Genomic DNA, 20,047 nt, shown 5'->3' on the forward strand with positions numbered 1-20,047 from the left:
CACACCTCAACACACTTTCCCCCTTCCTTCTTTCTCTCTTTCTCGCCCCCCCTCTCTCTCTCTCTCTCTCCATAACTCTTTCTCGCTCTCACCCTCAATCTATCCATCGTGATCCCTCCCCTCCCTCTCTCTCTCTCTCCAGCTATATCACTTTCTCTCTTTATGTCTCTCTCTATCGCTCCCTCTCCCCCTCTCTTTCTCTTCCTCTCTCTAGTTGTATCTCTCTCTATCTATATCTCTTTCAATGTCTCTCTCTCTCTCTCTCTCTCTCTCTCTAGCCCATGCTCCGTGACCTTGCCCTCCCCTCTGCCCCCCACAGTCTGTGAGCAGTGTTAGTCAGCTGGGAGCTCAGCTGATCCCACAGCGTCAGTGGGGGGGGGGGGGGGGGGGGGGGGGGCTGTCTGATTGACCGTGCCAAGCCTTCAGCTGGCAGCGTCTCCCCGCCTCCTCACCCCCACCCACACAGCCTTCGCTCCTGCCCTCCCTTGCTGCTATTTATACCACGGAAGTGGTGGTGGTGAGGGTGATGATGATGTCATCAGAAGGGGTCCCTTCTGGTGTGATTCGTTTTTTTTTTTAGTCGGAGGACCGGATCTGTGTGCCCTACGGAATGGTTCTCGGTGTTGTGGAGTGCTTTGATTCACAGGTCGAGCGGAGCGTTTTGAAACCCTTTCTGTTATAGGAATGTATTTCATCGATTTACGTGAACCCGTAGTGTTTCTCAGGAGTGATATCATATTCACGATCGGTATTTCCTCAGAGCTACACTATGGATCCTGCCTCTCTTTATTGACCTAGCTATGAATTTGCGTTGACTTTATTGCCAGATGTGATCGTTTAGGACGGATCTGTTGAAAAGCTGTGATAACACGTGACGCCAGTTTAACTGCTTGGTGAGGAACAGAGGTGTAGGCCGGACAATTGACCTGTAGGAAGGCTTATGTCTGGTTCCATCTGGTTCCAAGCCATGCATGAGACAGGAGTTTCTGTTACTTCATCGGTCCACTAATCTTTTCAAACTTTCCACTTTAGCTTTAAGCACTAAGCACTAAGCAGAATAGTAGTCCGAGCATCCCTGCTTACCTTAATACATTGTTCCTCCCTCTCATCTCGAATAGTATAACAAATGTACAACATACGTAAGACTACCATCGTAATTCATGTGACTCTTAAAGTCCTAAAGTCTTTCCTTTTTATACTTGTTAAGGTTATTTTTTATTATGAATTCCATTTTTGATTATATCTCTATGCCTATCTCTTTACTATATCTCTATATCTATATGTTATGTTATTTTTTTCACCTAAAGTATATTCAATTTATGCTGCTGTTGTAGCCTTCAAGTATCATAAAGTGCAACTATTTCAACATCAACTTCAAACTCATCTTCACTGACCAGTTGCCTAGCAACAAGAGCCACCACCACACTTCCCATTAGCGCTTCATAGCGTTTCTAGAATACGAGCACTTTAAATGTTGTTTCTTTGTCTTATCTCGTCACTAAGGTCTTGAGGTTCTCACAGCCTTGAGCTAATCTGCATTAAGAACTCATGCACAAAGATCTCCCCTCTGTGGTCGAAATAACTTCCAGAAGGTTACAGCGAGTCCCATTTCCACTCTCCCTATGAGATCATAGTCCGACAGTCTGACACGTCTTCTCACTTTGCATGCTATCCAATGTTTTCATATATATTTGTAACTTTATCACTTATCGCCCTCATAACAGCGCATTCAGGCAGGCACCATGTGAACATGCTGTGTAGTAGAGTTTGGTGGTAGCGGAGAACAAACTACAACACAAACACATGCCTGTCCATCTTGCCTCATATCGGCTATCCAGTATGTTGACTTATGGACGGAGTCGAAAGACAATTTGTCTTCCATTGTTTCCTGGAACACCTGCGGCGCTCAGATGCCAGTGATTCAGTGTCTTTGAGGTCTGAGTGTTTGAGTGCATTCAATGGATGCTTCCACCTCTGACCTCTCTCCAGGTGCACCCCTACTGCATTGTAACCATGGCAAACCAGTTCACCCGCATGCTGGCCGGCCGCAACACGGCGGTGGTGCTGGCCAGCCTGGGAGCCGGTACCCTGGCAACGGGTTACCTCCTGACTGACAGCACCGCTGCTGCTGAGAGAAGGATGCTCTACCCTCCCAGGTATGTGCCTGTGTGTGTGTGTGTGTGTGTGTGTGTGTGTGTGTGGATTAGTGTGAGGTCATGTATGGCTGCTGTAACTACCTGTGTTTGATATTTGTGATATTTATTGTTGATTGTGTGTGTGTGTGTACGTGTGTATGTATTTGTGTGTGTGTGTGTGTGTGTGTCTGTGTGTGTGTGTGCACACACGTGTTTGTGCATGTATGCATGCACTATAATAACATGCAGCACTATAATTACATGCATCGCTTGAATACCATGCAGCACTATAATAACATGCAACACCATGATAACATGCAACACTAGAATAATATCCAGCACTACAAAAACATGCAACATTATGATAACATGCAGCAATTTAATTACATGCAACACCATGATAACATGCAAACTTAAATAGCATTACACACTATAACAACATGCAGCAGTGTAATGGCAACAGTGTCTGATTGCCTGCTCATTCTTCTGTCCACAGCGCTGACTTCCCTGACCTGAGGAAGCACAACAACTGCATGGCTGCATCGCTGACCCCAGCCATCTACGCCCACCTCAGGGACAGAACCACCCCCAACAACTGGACCCTGAACCAGTCCATCCAGACCGGGGTGGACAATCCAGGACACCCCTTCATCAAGACCGTGGGCATGGTGGCCGGAGACGAGGAGACCTACGAGGTCTGTAGCCTGGCGACCAGTGGCTTTCTTCATTTGACATTTTCATTCAATCTCAGGCACAGAGAACAGTCCATTGGAAAATTAGACAAGCTACGAAAAAATAGCTAAAGTGCTGCACAACCATGTTTCAAAAATCAACTGGAGAGCGTCTAGAGTAGCCATCGGAATCTTAAGTACAAGGATAGCAATTCTTTTCTAAATTGTATTAGTGAGATTTTACCATTTAGTCCATCAGCTTATGACGTTATCCAATGCATATTTTAGTTCATTCAGATGCATTTGGGCCGGTAGCCATCTTACTCCAAAGTGCCAAAGTGCCAAAAGGTAAGCTGAGGACCTTGGGGATCCAGGATCAATGTTCTGCTTGACAGCGCTGTGTTGGTCTCATCAGGTGTTTTCAGAGATCTTCGACCCTGTCATCAAGGACAGACACAACGGCTATGACCCCCGCACCATGAAGCACCACACAGACCTGGACTCCTCCAAGGTTGGTCCACCCATTAGTTTGTTAACACTAGTTTGATTTTTACCTGAACCAGATCCCATCATGATTCCGTCTTAACATTCTTCATCTATCCATCCATCCATCTATGATCTATCCCTCTAACTATTCATTTATCAATCATTCATCATCCATATGTCATTCACCCATCCATCCATCATCCATCTGTCATCCATTCATTCACCCATCCATCTGTCATCCATCCATAATCAATCCAACCATTCATCATCCACAGTGTGCGAATTAAGGGGGAGCAGGGGGAGCTACAGCTCCCCTAGTGGTGACATGAGCTCCCCTGGAAACATGGTTTGTGAAATTTTGGGGGAGCTCAACATTTTTTATATGATATCCAAATAAATGTTTTTCTCAAAGGTGTAAAAATAAGTGAAATAAAATTATATTTTGAGTTTATGATTCATGAAAACAACGTAGCCTAATGCTTGTCATTATTACCGTGCTAGAGCCGCTCGAAGCGTGGGGCGCTGCCTGCAGCCCCACTACCCAATCACACAAGCTTGTTTAGTTCACTTGCTTAACAGACTGTCACCTGCGCGCCAGTGTTGCTGACATGTCTAAAAAAAGAAAGCAACTCACCTTGGGCGATTTCTATAAAAAAAACAAGCTGAAAAAGAGGACCAGCCGTCTGTAGCTGGTGGTAGCACATCGGATGTTGGGACTTATGCTGCTACAACAAAGCCAAGAGAAGAGGCAGCTAACGTTAGTTCTAATATTAACTTGACCACTAGCGTTAACGTTACTGTGGGGGCTAAAGAGACACAACAAGACGAGCCAAGAGCCAAGAAGATAACCATAGTAGAGGTCGAAGGAGATGAGGAAGAGGATGATGATGCAACGGCTCTTCCTCTTCCTTCCCGCCTGCTGCTGGAGATAGGGGGTGCGAAGTTGCTGGGGTGGTCCCGGTCCCTGGACCAGCCAACAGTGGGATGAGTAGACCAAACGTCTACCATGGCTATTCTCCAAGGATGGATGTGTAGGATGTTCTCTTTGCAGGGATGCTAAATGCCTTGTCCTCACTGATAAAGTGAGGACAAGGGGGCGCACTCCCGTGGAACTGTCGCTTCCGTGCTCGTCGAACGCATGCGCGCACGCATGGAAACCATTGGGATAGATGAGAACTGTTTATCTTTTATTAACTAACCCTTTTTTTCTAACCCCTTTTTTCATTTGAAGGTGTATATGATGCCACCAAAGAGGCATTCCAGCATCTAGGGACAGAAACAGGGTGGTTAGAGAAGACAGTCGCCATTGGAGCTGATGGTGCAGCTGTCAATCTCGGGCATAAAAGAGGGGTATTAGTCCTCCTAGTAGGCTAGAAATGTGAATATTTGGTTAGCATGTTGATTTACGGTGTGTGCCCCTAACATTTCTGGTTGTGCCCCTAAAAATTTCAGTTAGGGGCTACAGTGCTCCTAGTAAAAAGTTAGTCTGGAGCCCATGATGGGCTACTGGACGTAGTCGAGCTGAGGCAGCTGAACCTAGTCCTGAACCTCACCTTTGCCTGGAGCCCCCAAAGGGCTAAGATCGCCACTGGTCCCGTATAGTAGCCTATATTTTAATTTAGCGTCTTTAATGGTAAGAGACCACACGGGGATGGACAATGAGCGTTGTTTAAAATTAAATTACAATGCCACATATGGCAGACACCTTCAGATATGAGAGACCCCCTCAGAATTTTGACTTTGTTGCCTTCATGGGAGCCAGTCCTCACTTTATGGGAGGCTCCCTCTGGCTCCCACGTAATTCGAACACTGTTGTTAATGTATGCATATAAAAACATTTTCCGCCGCGCCCCACCCCACAGCTCCCCCGGAGACCGTGGTATAATTCGCACACTGATCATCCATCCACTAACCATCCATCCATCTCTCTGATGGACGGTCCCACACGCTTTACAGGCCTCATTTAATTCCCACGCGACCCCCCCCCCCCCCCGCCGCTTACTCGACCCATTCGTTCATTATCCCCGCGCAAGCATGCGCTTGTTTAGCATGAGGGATCATTTGTTTACTCCGGCGTAAACAAGTCAAAGTCATCATCATCATTTCCATCGGCGTCTCCTTCCCCTCAGATCACCTCGGGCATGTTTGACGAGCGCTACGTGCTGTCGTCGCGCGTCCGCACCGGCCGCAGCATCCGGGGGCTGAGCCTGCCGCCGGCGTGCTCGCGCGCCGAGCGCCGCGAGGTGGAGCGCGTGGCGGTGATGGCGCTGTCCGGGCTGAAGGGAGACCTGGCTGGACGCTACTACAGCCTGGGAGACATGAATGAGAGGGACCAGCAGCAGCTCATCGACGTGAGTGGACACACAGTCATGTGCAATGTGCATTTATATATATATATATATATATATATATATATGTTATTCTGCCAATGTGTGGGGTAATGTGTGATGTGTGCCTGCCAGTCAGACAAATACACATTACATACATACATACATACATACATTACATAATACTTGAATATAAGTATTATATATAATATAGAATATAATACATTGATAATACATTGATATATATATATATATATTGCCTATAGGTTCTAGAACCACAAAACTACATATAGATATTAATATATCGATATATCCATACTATATACGTATAGCATGTCAGCTCAATAGATAAACGGCAAGTAAGTAATGGCACTTAGACTCGATACATATTTAAATTGTGTATATTGTGGCTAACAAGCATGCATATACAGTGTCCACAGTCACATACATGCACACTCAGATACACACACAAATAAATAATAACTCAGTCAGCTAGTCCGTGAGTTAAATTGAACTTTCAAATATTGACTTTAAAGACTAACACCTCTCTGGGTTACGTTGTACCTGGCCAATCAGGAGCACTTCCTGTTCGATAAGCCCGTGTCACCACTGCTCACGTCCGCTGGAATGGCCAGGGACTGGCCTGACGCTCGCGGGATCTGGTAAGATGGGAACGGATGAGGCAGCAAGAGAACTAGACGTTTGAACCTGTGACAGTAGCAAGAGTGACTTTAGGTTTCACTATACTGAACCCTCTGCATTTCTTTATCTCCAGCTGGGGAGTCTTCAGCTGGGTGTATCCCTTCCTTGTGGAACTCATCCTCCCTTCCGTTCCTTTCCTTTATTCCTTCCCTGGTTACCCTTGGCTTCTCATTCTTCAGCATCATTTCCTATTTGATAAACCCGCGTCCCCTGTCCTAACCTGTGCCTTCATGGCCCGACGCCAGAAGCATTTGGTGGGAGATAAGCATGAGCTTGGCCCGGGGAGCAATCGGAACCATACATGCACGCTGCCATACTGCTACACTGGCCTGCTGCAATTCTACTTCATCAGCATGCACAGATAGCTAATGAACTGTTGTTGAATCGACAGCCGAGCCGTAGTATCTAGAGGCCAGTAGAATCGTACTCGGATCCCTTCGATGCCATGTTGCTGAGAGCTCACAGATGCATAGGCTTTACATTTACTACTGGACTGCTTTTGGCTTGAGTTCATATGTCAGATAGGTGTTTGCCAGGGTCTCATCTGAAGCATTGCAGTGCTCGGTTCAACGCCGTGTGCTTTCTGTGAACCTGACCATAACCCACTGGAACCTGAGGCAGCGTGTTCCTCGGATGGTTTCAGGCACAACAACCAGAAGAACTTCCTGATCTGGATCAACGAGGAGGACCACACCAGGATCATCTCCATGGAGAAGGGAGGCAACATGAAGAGGGTGTTTGAGAGATTCTGCAGGGGACTCAAACAGGTACAAGAACCCTTTCTCGACATCAACACATATCTACCCTTTATACGAGAAACCAACGCCACAACAGGTGACACCCGGGTGAGTGTGTAGGTGTACCGGTAGAGTGACTGATACTGGCGGCGTGGACCTCTGCAGGTGGAGCAGTTGATCCAGGAGAGAGGCTGGGAGTTCATGTGGAACGAGCGTCTGGGTTACATCCTCACCTGCCCCTCCAACCTGGGCACCGGACTCCGGGCCGGCGTGCACGTCCGTCTGCCCATCCTCAGCAGGGTGCGTGCGATGCAGTACACACGCCCCGATGAACATCAATACAAACGAGAGCACACAAACACACATTCCCTTAAACCAAACAAGCTTTTATTTCAGCAGATGAAACATCATTTTTGATAGAGTGGCTTCTGATCTTTCCTTCCACCAGGATCCTCGATTCTCTAAGATCCTGGAGAACCTGAGGCTGCAGAAGAGAGGCACGGGGGGGGTGGACACCGCCGCCACCGGAGACACCTTCGACATCTCCAACAACGACCGCCTGGGCAAGTCTGAGGTGAGCAGCCAACCCAGCGGGCTTCAGAGAGAGAGCAGCCAGAGCAGCAGCAGCTCAGCTCATTGGGACAATGAGGCAATGTCCCAATGCTGGGACATTGCTCATTCATTCGCTATACATGAACCGTTGAAACATAGCAAACATGAAAGGCCGCAGTGATGAGTGGAGCGTCTCTCTCCCCCCCGCCCCCAGGTTGAGCTGGTCCAGCTGGTTGTGGATGGGGTGAACTACCTGATCGAATGTGAGAAGAGGCTGGAGAGGGGTCAGGACATTAAGATCCCCTCCCCCATCGCTCAGTTCAGACGGTAGACGCCCCCCTCCCGCGGCCAGGGGACGGACGGACGCAGGAGCTCCGACCCCCGTCTCACAGACAGTTGGTCTTGTATGCATATGCACTGAACTGCTAACCCTGCACATGAATTCTAACTAATAAAGTTATTTCTTTAATTCCATTGATTGAGGCCTTTTTGTAGTCATTTCTTTTAAGGTGATGATAAGAAGGTTTGGTTTCATGGTGATGAAAGGTTATGGTATATCAATGGTATGACAGAACATTGCATAGAACCAACACAAGGAAACTACACAAAACCGTTTTAACAACCGGCGTTCTCTATTTCTGTATTCTGTTTTTCATCTCCCTCTCTATCTTAACCTTGTCCATCTCTCTCTTTCTGTCCGTGTCCATATGCCTCCTTCCCCTGTCTCATTTTAATTGTCTCTCACTCTCCAACACTCTCTTTCATCATTTTTCTCTCCATCTCCTCTCTTCCTCCTTCCTTTCTCTTCTCTCTCTCTCTTCTCTCACTGTCTGTTACCTTTTAGAGGTTACTTAGACACACAGGCACCAGTCTGTCACAACAGCCATCTAAACCCAAGTAAGTCACTATACCAGCACATGGCCAGAAGCCAGACATGATATCATGGGATTACACAAGGTCATGACCTAACTAGGTTGTCAACAGCTCATAACAACATGGATGAAAAATCGATTTAACATTCACTTGATTTATTTATTGTATACCCAGCCGGAAACTGGATCGACAACACGAGAACTACAATCTAGCTCTCGTTTACTGTCGGGAGGATATGATGGCTGCTTCATCCACTGTGTGGTGGGCAGTCACACCGGATAACCTGAGACGGACCTGAGGCCACGCGCTCTCATGGCCCCCAGGAGCCCTAAGGTTCACCCCGTAGGGCTCTGTGTCCATTCACACGAATGAACCCAGTGAGGAGTCGAGTGAGGAGAATCCTTCCCGGTGCCCAGCAGATATGGGGCGAGGCAGGGTGGAAATAGCTCATTTCCTCTCTGGCCCGTAAACATTCCCCCTGGGTAAGTATGACAGGGTAAAAGGATCAATATTGTTCAGTATTCATTCGGATTCAGATACAGATTATTTGATTAATCCCGAAGGAAATTGTTGAATAAAGTAATTCTGCTCATTATTCAGACAGATGGTCTCTTCTAATCCTGCCCGCCTGGGTGCTGATTGACTTTCTACGCTGGTTTCCTTATTTGGTAACAGATTAATGACGTAAATGTAATAATGCTATTAGAAGACTACGCTAGGAGATGCAGGCACTGTGCATCTGTGTGTGTGTGTGTGCGTGTGCGTCTGTGTGTGTGTGTGTGTGTGTGTGTGTGTGTGTGTTTGTGCGTGTGTGTCTGTGTGTGTGTCTGTGTGTGTGTGTGTGTGTGTGTGTGTGTACATCTTGATTTGTCTTAATTAAACCAATTATGGTGATAATTTTAGCAATTCGAATGAGGTTAGAATCTGGTTTATTTAGAGCATAATCACCAAGATTAGACAGATCTGTGGTTACAGCAAGTTATTGTAAATTTGTGTAGTCAGTTTATATCTGGCATTATGATGCGTGTACTTTGAGCATGCAGCATACATACAAAAGAGAAAATTTCATAGCCTCCACGTATTTGTAATGATGTCATTGTAAAGCATTAATGCTAAAATGTTTGGCTGGCTCCAGAATATGATTTATTAATGCGTCATTGCAGTAAATTGAGTAAATGCAGAGCAGTCAATGGCATTTAAACAGGTTCAATAAATAGTAATATAGTTGTAATAATATAATAATACTGTAATATTGCAAAATAATGCCGTTCTAAACTTAACGATCGTAGCCATAGAACTGTAGGAGACTATAAAGATCAACAAAGGCATCACAACTGAAAATCACAGAATCCTATTGGAATTGACTTGGATGAAGGAGATAATGGAGACAATATTACAATTTATTCCACCTCTACTCATTGCATTCTTTGCTATTTAGTCAATATATTGTTAATCTAATCTAAATGTTTCTTGCATAAGTGCTTTAATATAATATTCAACTGTCACAAGAAGTATTTTGATAGTAGACTAATCACAATTGAAAAAGAATGGCCATCTTTCAATCAAACTCCGAGGCTTACCCGACGGCTACATCATTATCTCTGTATCATTTCAGTTGTCTACCCTTATTAGAGAAACCTTTTCCAACATTTATAAATACTCTACGCTAATTCATTTAAGTGTTAGTATAAATAAAGTAAACCTTTGATATTAACACAGAGCACTCATTAAAAACACGATACCACCAGCTCAAATGCACGGCTAAATAACAGACTGACACAGATTGTGTCTAAAAGGGCTCCAGCTTAATAATAGTGGTGCATTAACTAGTCATGGCAGTGGAGGGCAGTCTAAGCAAGCAAAACAGAAGTGCCGACTCAATGCCGACCCTTTATTTACTTCTTAAATATTTAAGAAACTGATCCTGCACAATGTATTATTATTTATTTTAGAGGTGCGATAGAAATAGAAGCAGTTTATACCAAATAGTGTAACACTTAAAATCAGATGTTTAGCCTACCTAGATCATCTAGCTAAATAATATATAATACAAATTATATCTATAGCCTACATATTACTGCTTCATATAAATGTTACTTATTTTATCTTACACATTTTATCTTACAAGTTAAGGTTTGCATTGGCATACATTAAGCTTAGTGTTTTGCCATTCATTTAAAACAGTGGGCATATTAGAAAGCAAAGCTCCATCACATGAAGGTGTTTAACTCTCTAAATCATCTGTAATGGTGACAGTCTTTTGTTCGTAATACAGCCCTAGTGAGCTATTAGATAAGAGGATGAGAGGGGACCATGTTAAAACAAATGTCATGTGTTCACTCATGTATATCCACATCATTAGATATTAAAGGGAAGATTAGAAGGCTGGATTCATACATTTAAATCCTTTAAAGGCAAACGGTGGGTTTCCATCAAACATTTCAACTCCCATTGAGGGAAATGTTTATTGGTGAATAGTGATTGTATTTTTGATACCTGGCATATGAACATGATATGCTGTCCACTGGCCTTCACTTCCACACTTAACCTAACAAGCTCCCCTCCCACTGCCTGCACTACATGAACACAAGACTCTTCACCGCTATGATCCCCCGTTTTCTATAGATTTCTACTTAATATTCTCAAGCCGTATTGTTTCAGACCCATTCTGAAGTCCTTGTTTGGATTTGAATGGTTTTTCAAAAAAAACAACATTATTTGACCGAAAAAGACAATATAGGCAGCAAAGTGGAGAAGAAGCAGAAAGATAACTGAATAAGGAAACGTCAGACCATAGCTCCTAAAGCTGTAGGCAGTGTGTGTAGCGCTGGACAGTGGCAGGATGCTAACACTGTGCGGCCATGAAGCACCCGAGTGTGATCAAGCCTAAGCAAACATCATTTCATAATGTCTCCTCCTCAAGGTCCTGACCCACATTGACCTCTCTGGGTGTCTATTCTGGGTCAATAATTAGCATTCATACCACATCGCTGGATGATTGTTTGGAAGAATTAGCCTACACATTGCGAGAGTCCTTATTTTTCTAATGAATGAAATATGACATCCATTGGTTTAATTGAATTAACACGACTGATCTGGTTTGAGAGAAATTCCTTGTGTGGAGATCAGAAACAAACATACAGTTAGGAAGATGTCAAAGAGGATCAGAGCACTGAGGCTTGTGGTGTAATCCCATTAGGAACACCATATTTATTCATACTCATAACCCAGAGCTGGGCAGCTCAGCAGGAGTGCGTATCGGAAAGGTTAATGCTAATGCGAACATTCATTTTGACGTTACTTTGTGTGTCCATGTGAGAGTCACAGTTTTGGACAAGGTTTAAAAGGAACAAAATGGCAGCAGGTTTTTTTTTTTGGTCAATGGTCTTGGTTTGAACCCCTTGAAAAATATTAGGCACTGATGAAACCCCACAGGACCTTTTTCAGACTGGAACTGATTGGATTAAATAATACATAAATAAAAACAGAAACACATGCGTCATTGCGTTGAGCTGATGCACCAAGGACATTTTAATTCATTGGTATACACACACACAAACACGCACACACAAACATGCACGCACACACGCACACGTACATACATATATATATGCTATGTTGGTAATTTTTGTGAGTGCATGTGTGGATGTATTCAAGCGTAGGTATATGTAAGTGACTTGTGTGACTGTTCCTTATTTATAAATAACCCTAAATGTGTATTCATCTAAATCACACATTACATATACAATCATTAAAGCTGCCACAAACAACCCAGGGTGACGTTTGAATGAATTATTATTCAGCCCTGATAACAACAAGCACTGTAAATCTTGCCTAATTGATTCATGATCATCAAAATGCTGAGCCAATAGTAATGCTCAGAAGATTATTGTGTGTGAAGTTGCATCTATGAATGTTATCAATTGTTATGTTATTTTTACACCAGCAGATGAAGCTCAAACGTCTTTATATTTGGGGCTTCTGAAAATAAATTTCCTCCCATGTTTAAACTCCACCCATGCACCGAGACTACTGACTATAAGTTCCATGTGTATTCGCTCAGAAGTACTCAGAAGGACTTCTATTTTGTCAATGTAGACGTTGCATTTTTCAATTGGAGAGCTGACTGAGGGCAGGAGCCTTGATTAACGATGACAGACATGGTTTGGATTGAGCAGATCGTTTGCTGAGATCTTGGATCGTGAGTTCCCATTAAGATAAGATCATTTCAAGAATGAATTATGGCAGTTTCAGAGCATCCTCCCCTATATAATACATCTTCTTTACCCCCATATATATATATATATATATATATATAAATATTACAAATTCTCCAAAACATTTCTGGCATCTTTGAAGCCAGTGTTTCACAGTAGCCACTTCCTAAGGTAAGCTAATGCCATATAGCATGTAATGAATTAGAATTAGGAAAGGTCTACAGAAAGGGACAATAACAAGTGCTTTATCATGCAATTTGAGATTTATTTTTTAAATAGTGAAGACAGTCAATATATCAAATTAATAATCTGAAACACATACAAAATGAAGGAAGCTGTACTCAGCTAGACTCGAATACTCGAAGACAAAAATATTAGGTACTGTTGCCAAAAATGAGTTCACGTCATTTAAAAGTAACATAAACAATACAATATTATATTCATTATTTCAGGGAAAATGTGATTCATGGGAACGCTGCTTGAATAGCAATGGCACAAGATAACATAATTAGAATATATAAATATAATATAGAGCAGAACGAAAAAGTATTTATTGTGGGAAAGAGGAAAATATCAACGTGATCATCAAATGACTCTTATTTACAGGAGGATGCAAGGACACGCATCCATGAGTGTGCGTGTGCATGTGTGTGCGTGCATGTGTGTGTGTGTGTGTGTGTTTGTGTGTGTGTGTGTTTGTGTACACTTTTATGTGTGTGTGTGTGTGTGTGTGTGTGTGTGCGTGCGTGCGTGCGTGCGTGTGTGTGTGTGTGTGTGTGTGCATATGCCTGTGTACGAGTGTGTCTGCGTGTGTATGTGCATGTCTGTGGGCATATGCCTGTATGTGTGCGTGTGTGCATGTGTGCGTGTGTGTGTGTGTGTGTGCGCGTGTGTGCGTGCGTGCATGCGTGTGTGCGTGCATGTGCATGTGCGTGTGTGTGTGTGTGTCAGAGAGAGAGAGACATCTTATCCCACAGTGCAGAAGTGGTCCAGGCTGTTCTCGGAGGCCCGGGGCAGCTCGCTGCGCCCCAGCAGTCTGTAGCGGAAGGAGACGCGGTTGACGTAGTTCCCGCTGGACACCAGACGCACCACCGAGTTATCACAGCCCATCCTCATCTGGGCTGGAGACAGGAACCCAGAACATCGTCGGAACACATTTATTCATGACACACAACATTGGGAGACAGGTCTGGTCTGGAGTTAGCTCTGAATAGCATTGGCATCGATCGATGGGATATCACGGGAGTATCTAGTATCTGTATCTATCAAGGTCAGATCTAATTCATCCAGTAGAGTTGAGTTATCAAATCTTACTTGGTTTAGATTATTTTATAGTTTTTATGGTTTAGAATAGTACAGTACAGTACAGTACAATGCAGCGCTCTGGGATAGTAGTACAGTGTAGTGCAGCGCCTTGCGGCGCAGTGCAGTATAGCGGTACGGTGTGGTGCAGTACGGTATAGTCTCATTGCTGTAATGAAACGGCTTGGTATGGGGTGTTGAAGGGGTGATTTGTGGACTCACTCAGTCCACTGGGGGAGAAGCAGAGGTCAGCCATGGGATACATCTTGGAGGTGTCCACGCCGTTCCCGCCCAGCAGCTCCACATAGTCCCCAGACCCCGTGCAGCCCCACCGCACCGGCCTCTGGAAGGAGGGTGGGGAGGCGAGGACACACACAACGCTATTGTGCAACGGAGCTAGCGTTGTGCTATTCTCAGAAAAAATGAGAATTTCTCACTCTGAGGTTTTACTACCGACTGACTGACATGCCCGTGAGACTGATTAACAGAAGGATAGGCAGACAGATGGATGGATGGAAAGATGGATGTTTGGATAGATAGATAGAGAATAGAGAGATAGATGGAGACATAGAGATGGATATAGAGACAGACATAACGTTGGAGACAAAACTGACAGACAGACAGACAGACAGACATAAATAGAGCAAGACAGACAGACAGACAGACAGACAGACAGACAGACCTGTGGACTGAGCTCGTTGCTCTTGGCCTGGCCCAGGCTGAGTTCTGTCAGCTGCAGCTCCACTGGGTAGATGATGGAGAAGCTGCAGTTCCAGTGATGATGGGGCATCACCATGGTGAAGCTTCCCTCTGGGCTCTGAGACATGATGTTACAGGCTGCAGGCACACACACACACACACACACACACACACACACACCCGCACGCGCACTCGCGCGCACACACACACACACACACACACACACACGCAGGCACACACACACACCAACACACCAACACACGCAGGCACACACACACACACACACACACACACACACACACACACACACACACACACATACTGATTAATATGGATAGGAATGCTATATTCCTGCCAACACGCTCTGGGTGAAAAAAACATTATGTAACATTGTAACTACACATCCTGCTGTGTGTTCACAACGTTCAATCTGCCTACATTTACTTTACATTATGGTGATGGCAAAGTTTTCATTTTCATTTTTTCAGTTTACATTTCAACCACCTAAAGGTGTATTACCCTTGCTATAGTAAGTGGTGATTAATTAAACGTGTCATATTTTGAAAAGCCTTTTCGTACCCCCATGCAGAGCAGGGAGACAAGCGAGACCACTCTGCCTGCCAAAAGATGACAGCAACAGACTCGTCAGCCCTACAGCAAAGCAATGCTTTCAGGGGTCAATCTGATTGCCAAACCTATAAAACTTTTGGACCTTAGCTCAGATGGCATAAGGAAGAAATTAACAGTTCATTAAGAGACATCTTCCCAGAGAGCCATGGCGTTCAATTCTAGGAACAGACAGAACTTGAAAAAGACATGGAAAACATTCTGTTTTCCAAATCAAACAACATCATAAGACCAGGGTGCAGTGGTTGTAGAAATGTATCGTTATTTTGTATGGTTATCAACTTCAGTAAACATTCTATAGTTGGGTGTTTATGTTTGTTGGGTGCGGTGTCCACTACAGTCGAGTTGAACCCAGGTTAGGAACCTGGGCAGAGATGAAAGGATTCAGGGGACCCCTGTTCCACCAATCAACAACACGAATCATGAAAATGCTCTGATCAAGGTCTCTGTTTGCAATTGGTTGCTGCCTTGGTGGAAGGAAATAACCATCATCATTTTAACACAATTTGCGTGATACCATAAAGGCTTGTATACCACAGGTGGGACAGGGCATGGGGGGGGGTCCAGCTACCACTCCCGTTGTTGTGTTTGTAGAACAACCGGATCATTTGTTTGATAACCAGTGAGGAGGGACTCACGCATGGGGTTGTGTTGCTTCTTGACAGTGAGGGTGAAGCCACTGTCGGGGCTGTGGATGCGGAAGAAGACCATGGCTACGTTCTGGGAGGATAGGACGGAGCCCACTGGTGCGCTGGAGGAGCAGTAGTCAGTGTAGCGCTGGCGCAGGGGCAGTGGGTGGTCTTGGCTGCTGGGGAACTTCTCTCCCTTCAGGACCCAACCGTCGAAGATCTAAAGCGGAGACAGCATTTGTGTATTAGTAATAGTAGTAGTAGTAGTAGTAGTAGTAGTAGTAGTGATGATTGAAAGAAATAACCGGGCAGATTTGCACAGGTTCAATTAGAATTCAAGATTTGTTTTCGGGAACGTTTCTTTGGTGTTGTAATGTGGTTGTTTCGTCATCATCATCATGATCATCACACACACAGACACACACAGACACACACACACACACACACACACACCACATTAACCCTCATCTTTATACCGTAGAACCACATTGTGTAGTGTTGAAATCCATAAATCGAAAAATATTTTCTTTAAGCAATATCCCTTCTAGTCTATAAAAAGAAAGATAATACAGCATGCAATTTCCAGGCATCAACATGTTTTTTTTATATGCCCCTTGTTTAAGTCACAAGGGGCATCTTGGGAGATGTGCTGTGTTTATTTGTATCTCCCCCTTTTCACAAGGGGCATCCTGGGATTTGTAGTTTTGTTGTGTTAGTGTGTGTTTCTATAGACCCTTGTTAAAGTCACAAGGAGCATCTGTGTGTGGCTATAGTTGGTTTTTATATTCCCCTTGTTGAAGTCACAGGGGGAATTCTGGGAGGCGTAATGTGTTTTCTGTGTTGGGTTCAGGCTCAGCTAACCTTGATGAAGTCTCCGGCGCTGCAGTCGATGTTGACGTCAGACAGCTCCAGACTGATGACCTCACTGGGCTCTCCAATCAGGAAGGCAGCGCAGCCTAGCTGTGGCTGGGCAGCCATGAAGGTGAACTGGCCCTCCGTGGCTATCATGTCCAAGCATCCTTGAAGCACAACAACATAGTATTATCGGCCAATCATCAATCAATCATATATGCTGGACCGGTGCCTGCATGTTGACTCAATGGATGGTTGGACGGATCAACAGATGTCATGTGCATTTGTGTGTGTGTGTGTGTGTGTGTGTGTGTGTGTGTGTGTGTGCCCGTGTGTGAGTGAGTTTGTGGGTCCACATTCATTATTAAATCATGTTGATAATAAGTCAGATAAATAAATGTAAAGATATGTGTGTAATGATATAGTAATACAAATCTAGACCTACACTTTAAATTAGCACACCACATACACATCAAATACATATCATTTAAAAATGTATTGTACAATCTTTCTACATACTTTCTAAAGTAGGCTTTCTCCAGGGACTTAGTGAACAACATAATCACCATCTGACCTACTGAATTGATTTGGTAACTACTTACTCAGGGGTCGGCGAAAAATAAAATCCTCCGATGATCTTTTCTGTTCCAAACTAAGCATAGAATAAAGTCCTTCTGCAGATTCATTATCCTCATTATCCTGAAAAATACACAGGATTTCACAATAAAAAACATTAAAATAGATTAATCGATCTGTCTTTGTTATTCAGAACTTTTGACCAGCAAAGCCCATGTAAAAAGAAAAAAGTAAGGTTCTATCCCCTATGGGATGTCATTTTACTAATACGTGCAAAACGTTCATATGTGCAGCGGCATGCGAGCATGGGAAAAGTGGATGTTCTCACCTCAATAAAGCGACCAAGTCCCAGCCTTGACAGTAGCGAGATCAACAGGAGAAGCATGTGGATTCGTGTAGAGACCGCCATATCGCCTGTTGGACCTCGAGCTCAGAGTGAAGAAGAAACTGCGCGCGCTCAGTCGAGCTCGAGCTTATATAGCAGCGCGACAGCAGCAGTTCAGGTTCCATTGGAGACACTTCACTCATAATACCGAAATATAAAGCGACCGGAGAATAATTGAAGAGGCGAGCTTTTTTGGTTTCGTTTTCAGTCTCGGGATATATTCGTAATTATTTTTGTAATCACAACTTTGGTGACGTGGTCGTTTGACTTGTCTGGTAGCGTTTTTTTTCCCCCTCACACGATGTTTTCATATGAATGCTAATCCAATGTCTGTGAATGAAGCAACACAATTTCTAAGAAGTAGCCTGCTTTATGAGTCCTAGAAGGGATGAGAGAAGCAAGTTGGCCTATGAGAGTTCAACGTACACCTTACTCCCATTCCCATAACACCATACCATGAAGACGTTATAGGCCTTTAGTTGTGTGTTGTCCAAACTTAGCAAGGATAAAGTTTGACCTTTTTCAGAAATTTCCACTACCCAAACCCTTAGCCCTCAGCCCTCAAGAGACAAACTATGGTGTAAGGGAAAGAAAGGGTATTTTTCCTCATACATTGATGACCTATCTCGAACCAATAGAAAAAGGAGAGAAAGGAGAGAAACACATTTCCCAACAGAAAAAATGGCTGTCCATGTCATTTTCCTTTTGTGATTGACTGTAATTGACTAACTGATCAATTTATATCAATATCTTACGCAGATGCATTTTCCTCTACAGTGCAACACACGTGAAACCATGGCAAACATCTCCACACAAACAAGGACACACAAGAACAGAGTTTATAAAAGAGATGGTCGACATGATTCATGGTCTCCCTGGCTCCCATTTCACAAGTGGCCTGTTCTTGTCCTTATATTCAACAGGATAACACAAGGGGATGATATCACACCATAGCTGCTGTGTTGTGTGCAGAGAGAGGGGACGAGGCGTTTGCGATGGAGCACGACAGGGATAAACGGAACAATACAGCGTAGACCGTGGAGCAAAGTCCCCTCACAGATGAGGACACTTTGGAGCAGGCCATTGTCCGTGCAGTAATTACATTTCCATGTAACCTTAAGCACGGCCACCTCGAAAGGGCAAGCTGGGGAGGGGATGATAAGCATGGTGTGGAATTAGTCGTCATTCTTGTGATGGTGGGTTTCACCACTAATTATCAGAACAGGAAGAGAGGAAAATGGACACATTTGAAACCGTGTTCAGACCTAATCTTGCTCTTGTCAAACGGGCTGGCATTTACTCAAAAGGTCTCATCAGGCGGTATAGTATAGTGCGGGGTAAATAATGAATTGTGTTTGATGCAACTCTCCGTCCCACGGTGACCTACTCAAGGTGTGTTACCCTTAAAGCCAGTGACCGAGGCCTGATTGGCTGCCTAAATAAACTGCTTCTTTTAAGGAGATGTCTAGTGATGTTAGCTGGGACGGAGCAGGTATACTGTGTATTCATGATCCCGATGAACACGCAAGCCAGCGCAAATGTTCGTGTGTGTGTGTGTGTGTGTGTGTGTGCGCGCGCGCGCGTGCGTGCGTGTGTGTGTGCGCATGTGAGTTTGTGTAGCCTATGTGGCAAAACTATGTTGTGCAGATTTAGGACATTATATACAATGTTGTGAAGTTATCATTTGTTGCAGAGAGGCATTTCATTGTTTCACAAAGTAAATGATGGTGCTTGAGGAAATTAAAAAATATGAGTTTAATGCCAATACTTAAATCTCTTAATAATTATTGCACTGATTTTAATAGTGGTAGGCCTACCCATCTAGATCAAATCATAACAGAAGAGCTATCGTAAACTCACCACAAGATTTTATAATACATATAATTGCTTAAAGACATGGATATATAATTTCAGACACTCGATGAGTTACATATTGATGAAGGTCCATCTTAAACGACTCATTATCTCTACATGAATGCCATGTTCAACGGTTATTTTGTGAGAGTAGAGTTCCATCGATCGTTTCAAGCCTACTACCCCATCTAGTGGTAGGTATAAGTACAGCGGTAAATATAATTTGATGCCATATTGGCCTACGTCGTTAGAATCTCCAAGCAGGGACGTTACTAGGAGCAACAGAATAATTAGGTTAAGGGAATCATCAGTCGTTTATTCACTGTGATTTGATGATTGACTTAAAATGTACTTTGCATTTTGTACTTTTTTACTTTGAAATAGACTGCCATAATAGAATGTAGACCTACACAAGCTTGTTTT

General features: G+C 44.0%; 2 protein-coding genes across 2 annotated transcripts; one reads left to right on the top strand and one right to left on the bottom strand.

Annotated features, from left to right (window-relative positions):
* Positions 1–2,013: 2,013 nt before the first annotated feature.
* Positions 2,014–7,941, top strand: LOC311342779 (creatine kinase S-type, mitochondrial-like; the record flags this gene model as incomplete). The annotated part of the gene is made up of 9 exons (XM_084467603.1): positions 2,014–2,156; positions 2,632–2,830; positions 3,222–3,317; positions 5,422–5,643; positions 6,196–6,281; positions 6,965–7,088; positions 7,224–7,358; positions 7,507–7,632; positions 7,825–7,941. 9 exons carry the CDS (start codon positions 2,014–2,016, stop codon positions 7,939–7,941), a joined length of 1,248 nt encoding a protein of 415 aa, XP_084323729.1.
* A 5,725-nt stretch (positions 7,942–13,666) lies between these two features.
* LOC311342820 (corticotropin-releasing factor-binding protein-like) lies at positions 13,667–17,794 on the bottom strand (the record flags this gene model as incomplete). Its single annotated transcript, XM_084467650.1, has 7 exons — positions 13,667–13,821; positions 14,225–14,345; positions 14,685–14,839; positions 15,967–16,177; positions 16,819–16,976; positions 17,412–17,499; positions 17,714–17,794. The coding sequence occupies 7 exons, from the start codon at positions 17,792–17,794 to the stop codon at positions 13,667–13,669; spliced, it is 969 nt and encodes a 322-aa protein (XP_084323776.1).
* Between the last annotated feature and the right edge of the window lie 2,253 nt (positions 17,795–20,047).

This window comes from Micromesistius poutassou (assembly GCF_964030765.1).
Source record: "Micromesistius poutassou genome assembly, chromosome: 5".
NCBI lineage: Eukaryota > Metazoa > Chordata > Actinopteri > Gadiformes > Gadidae > Micromesistius > Micromesistius poutassou.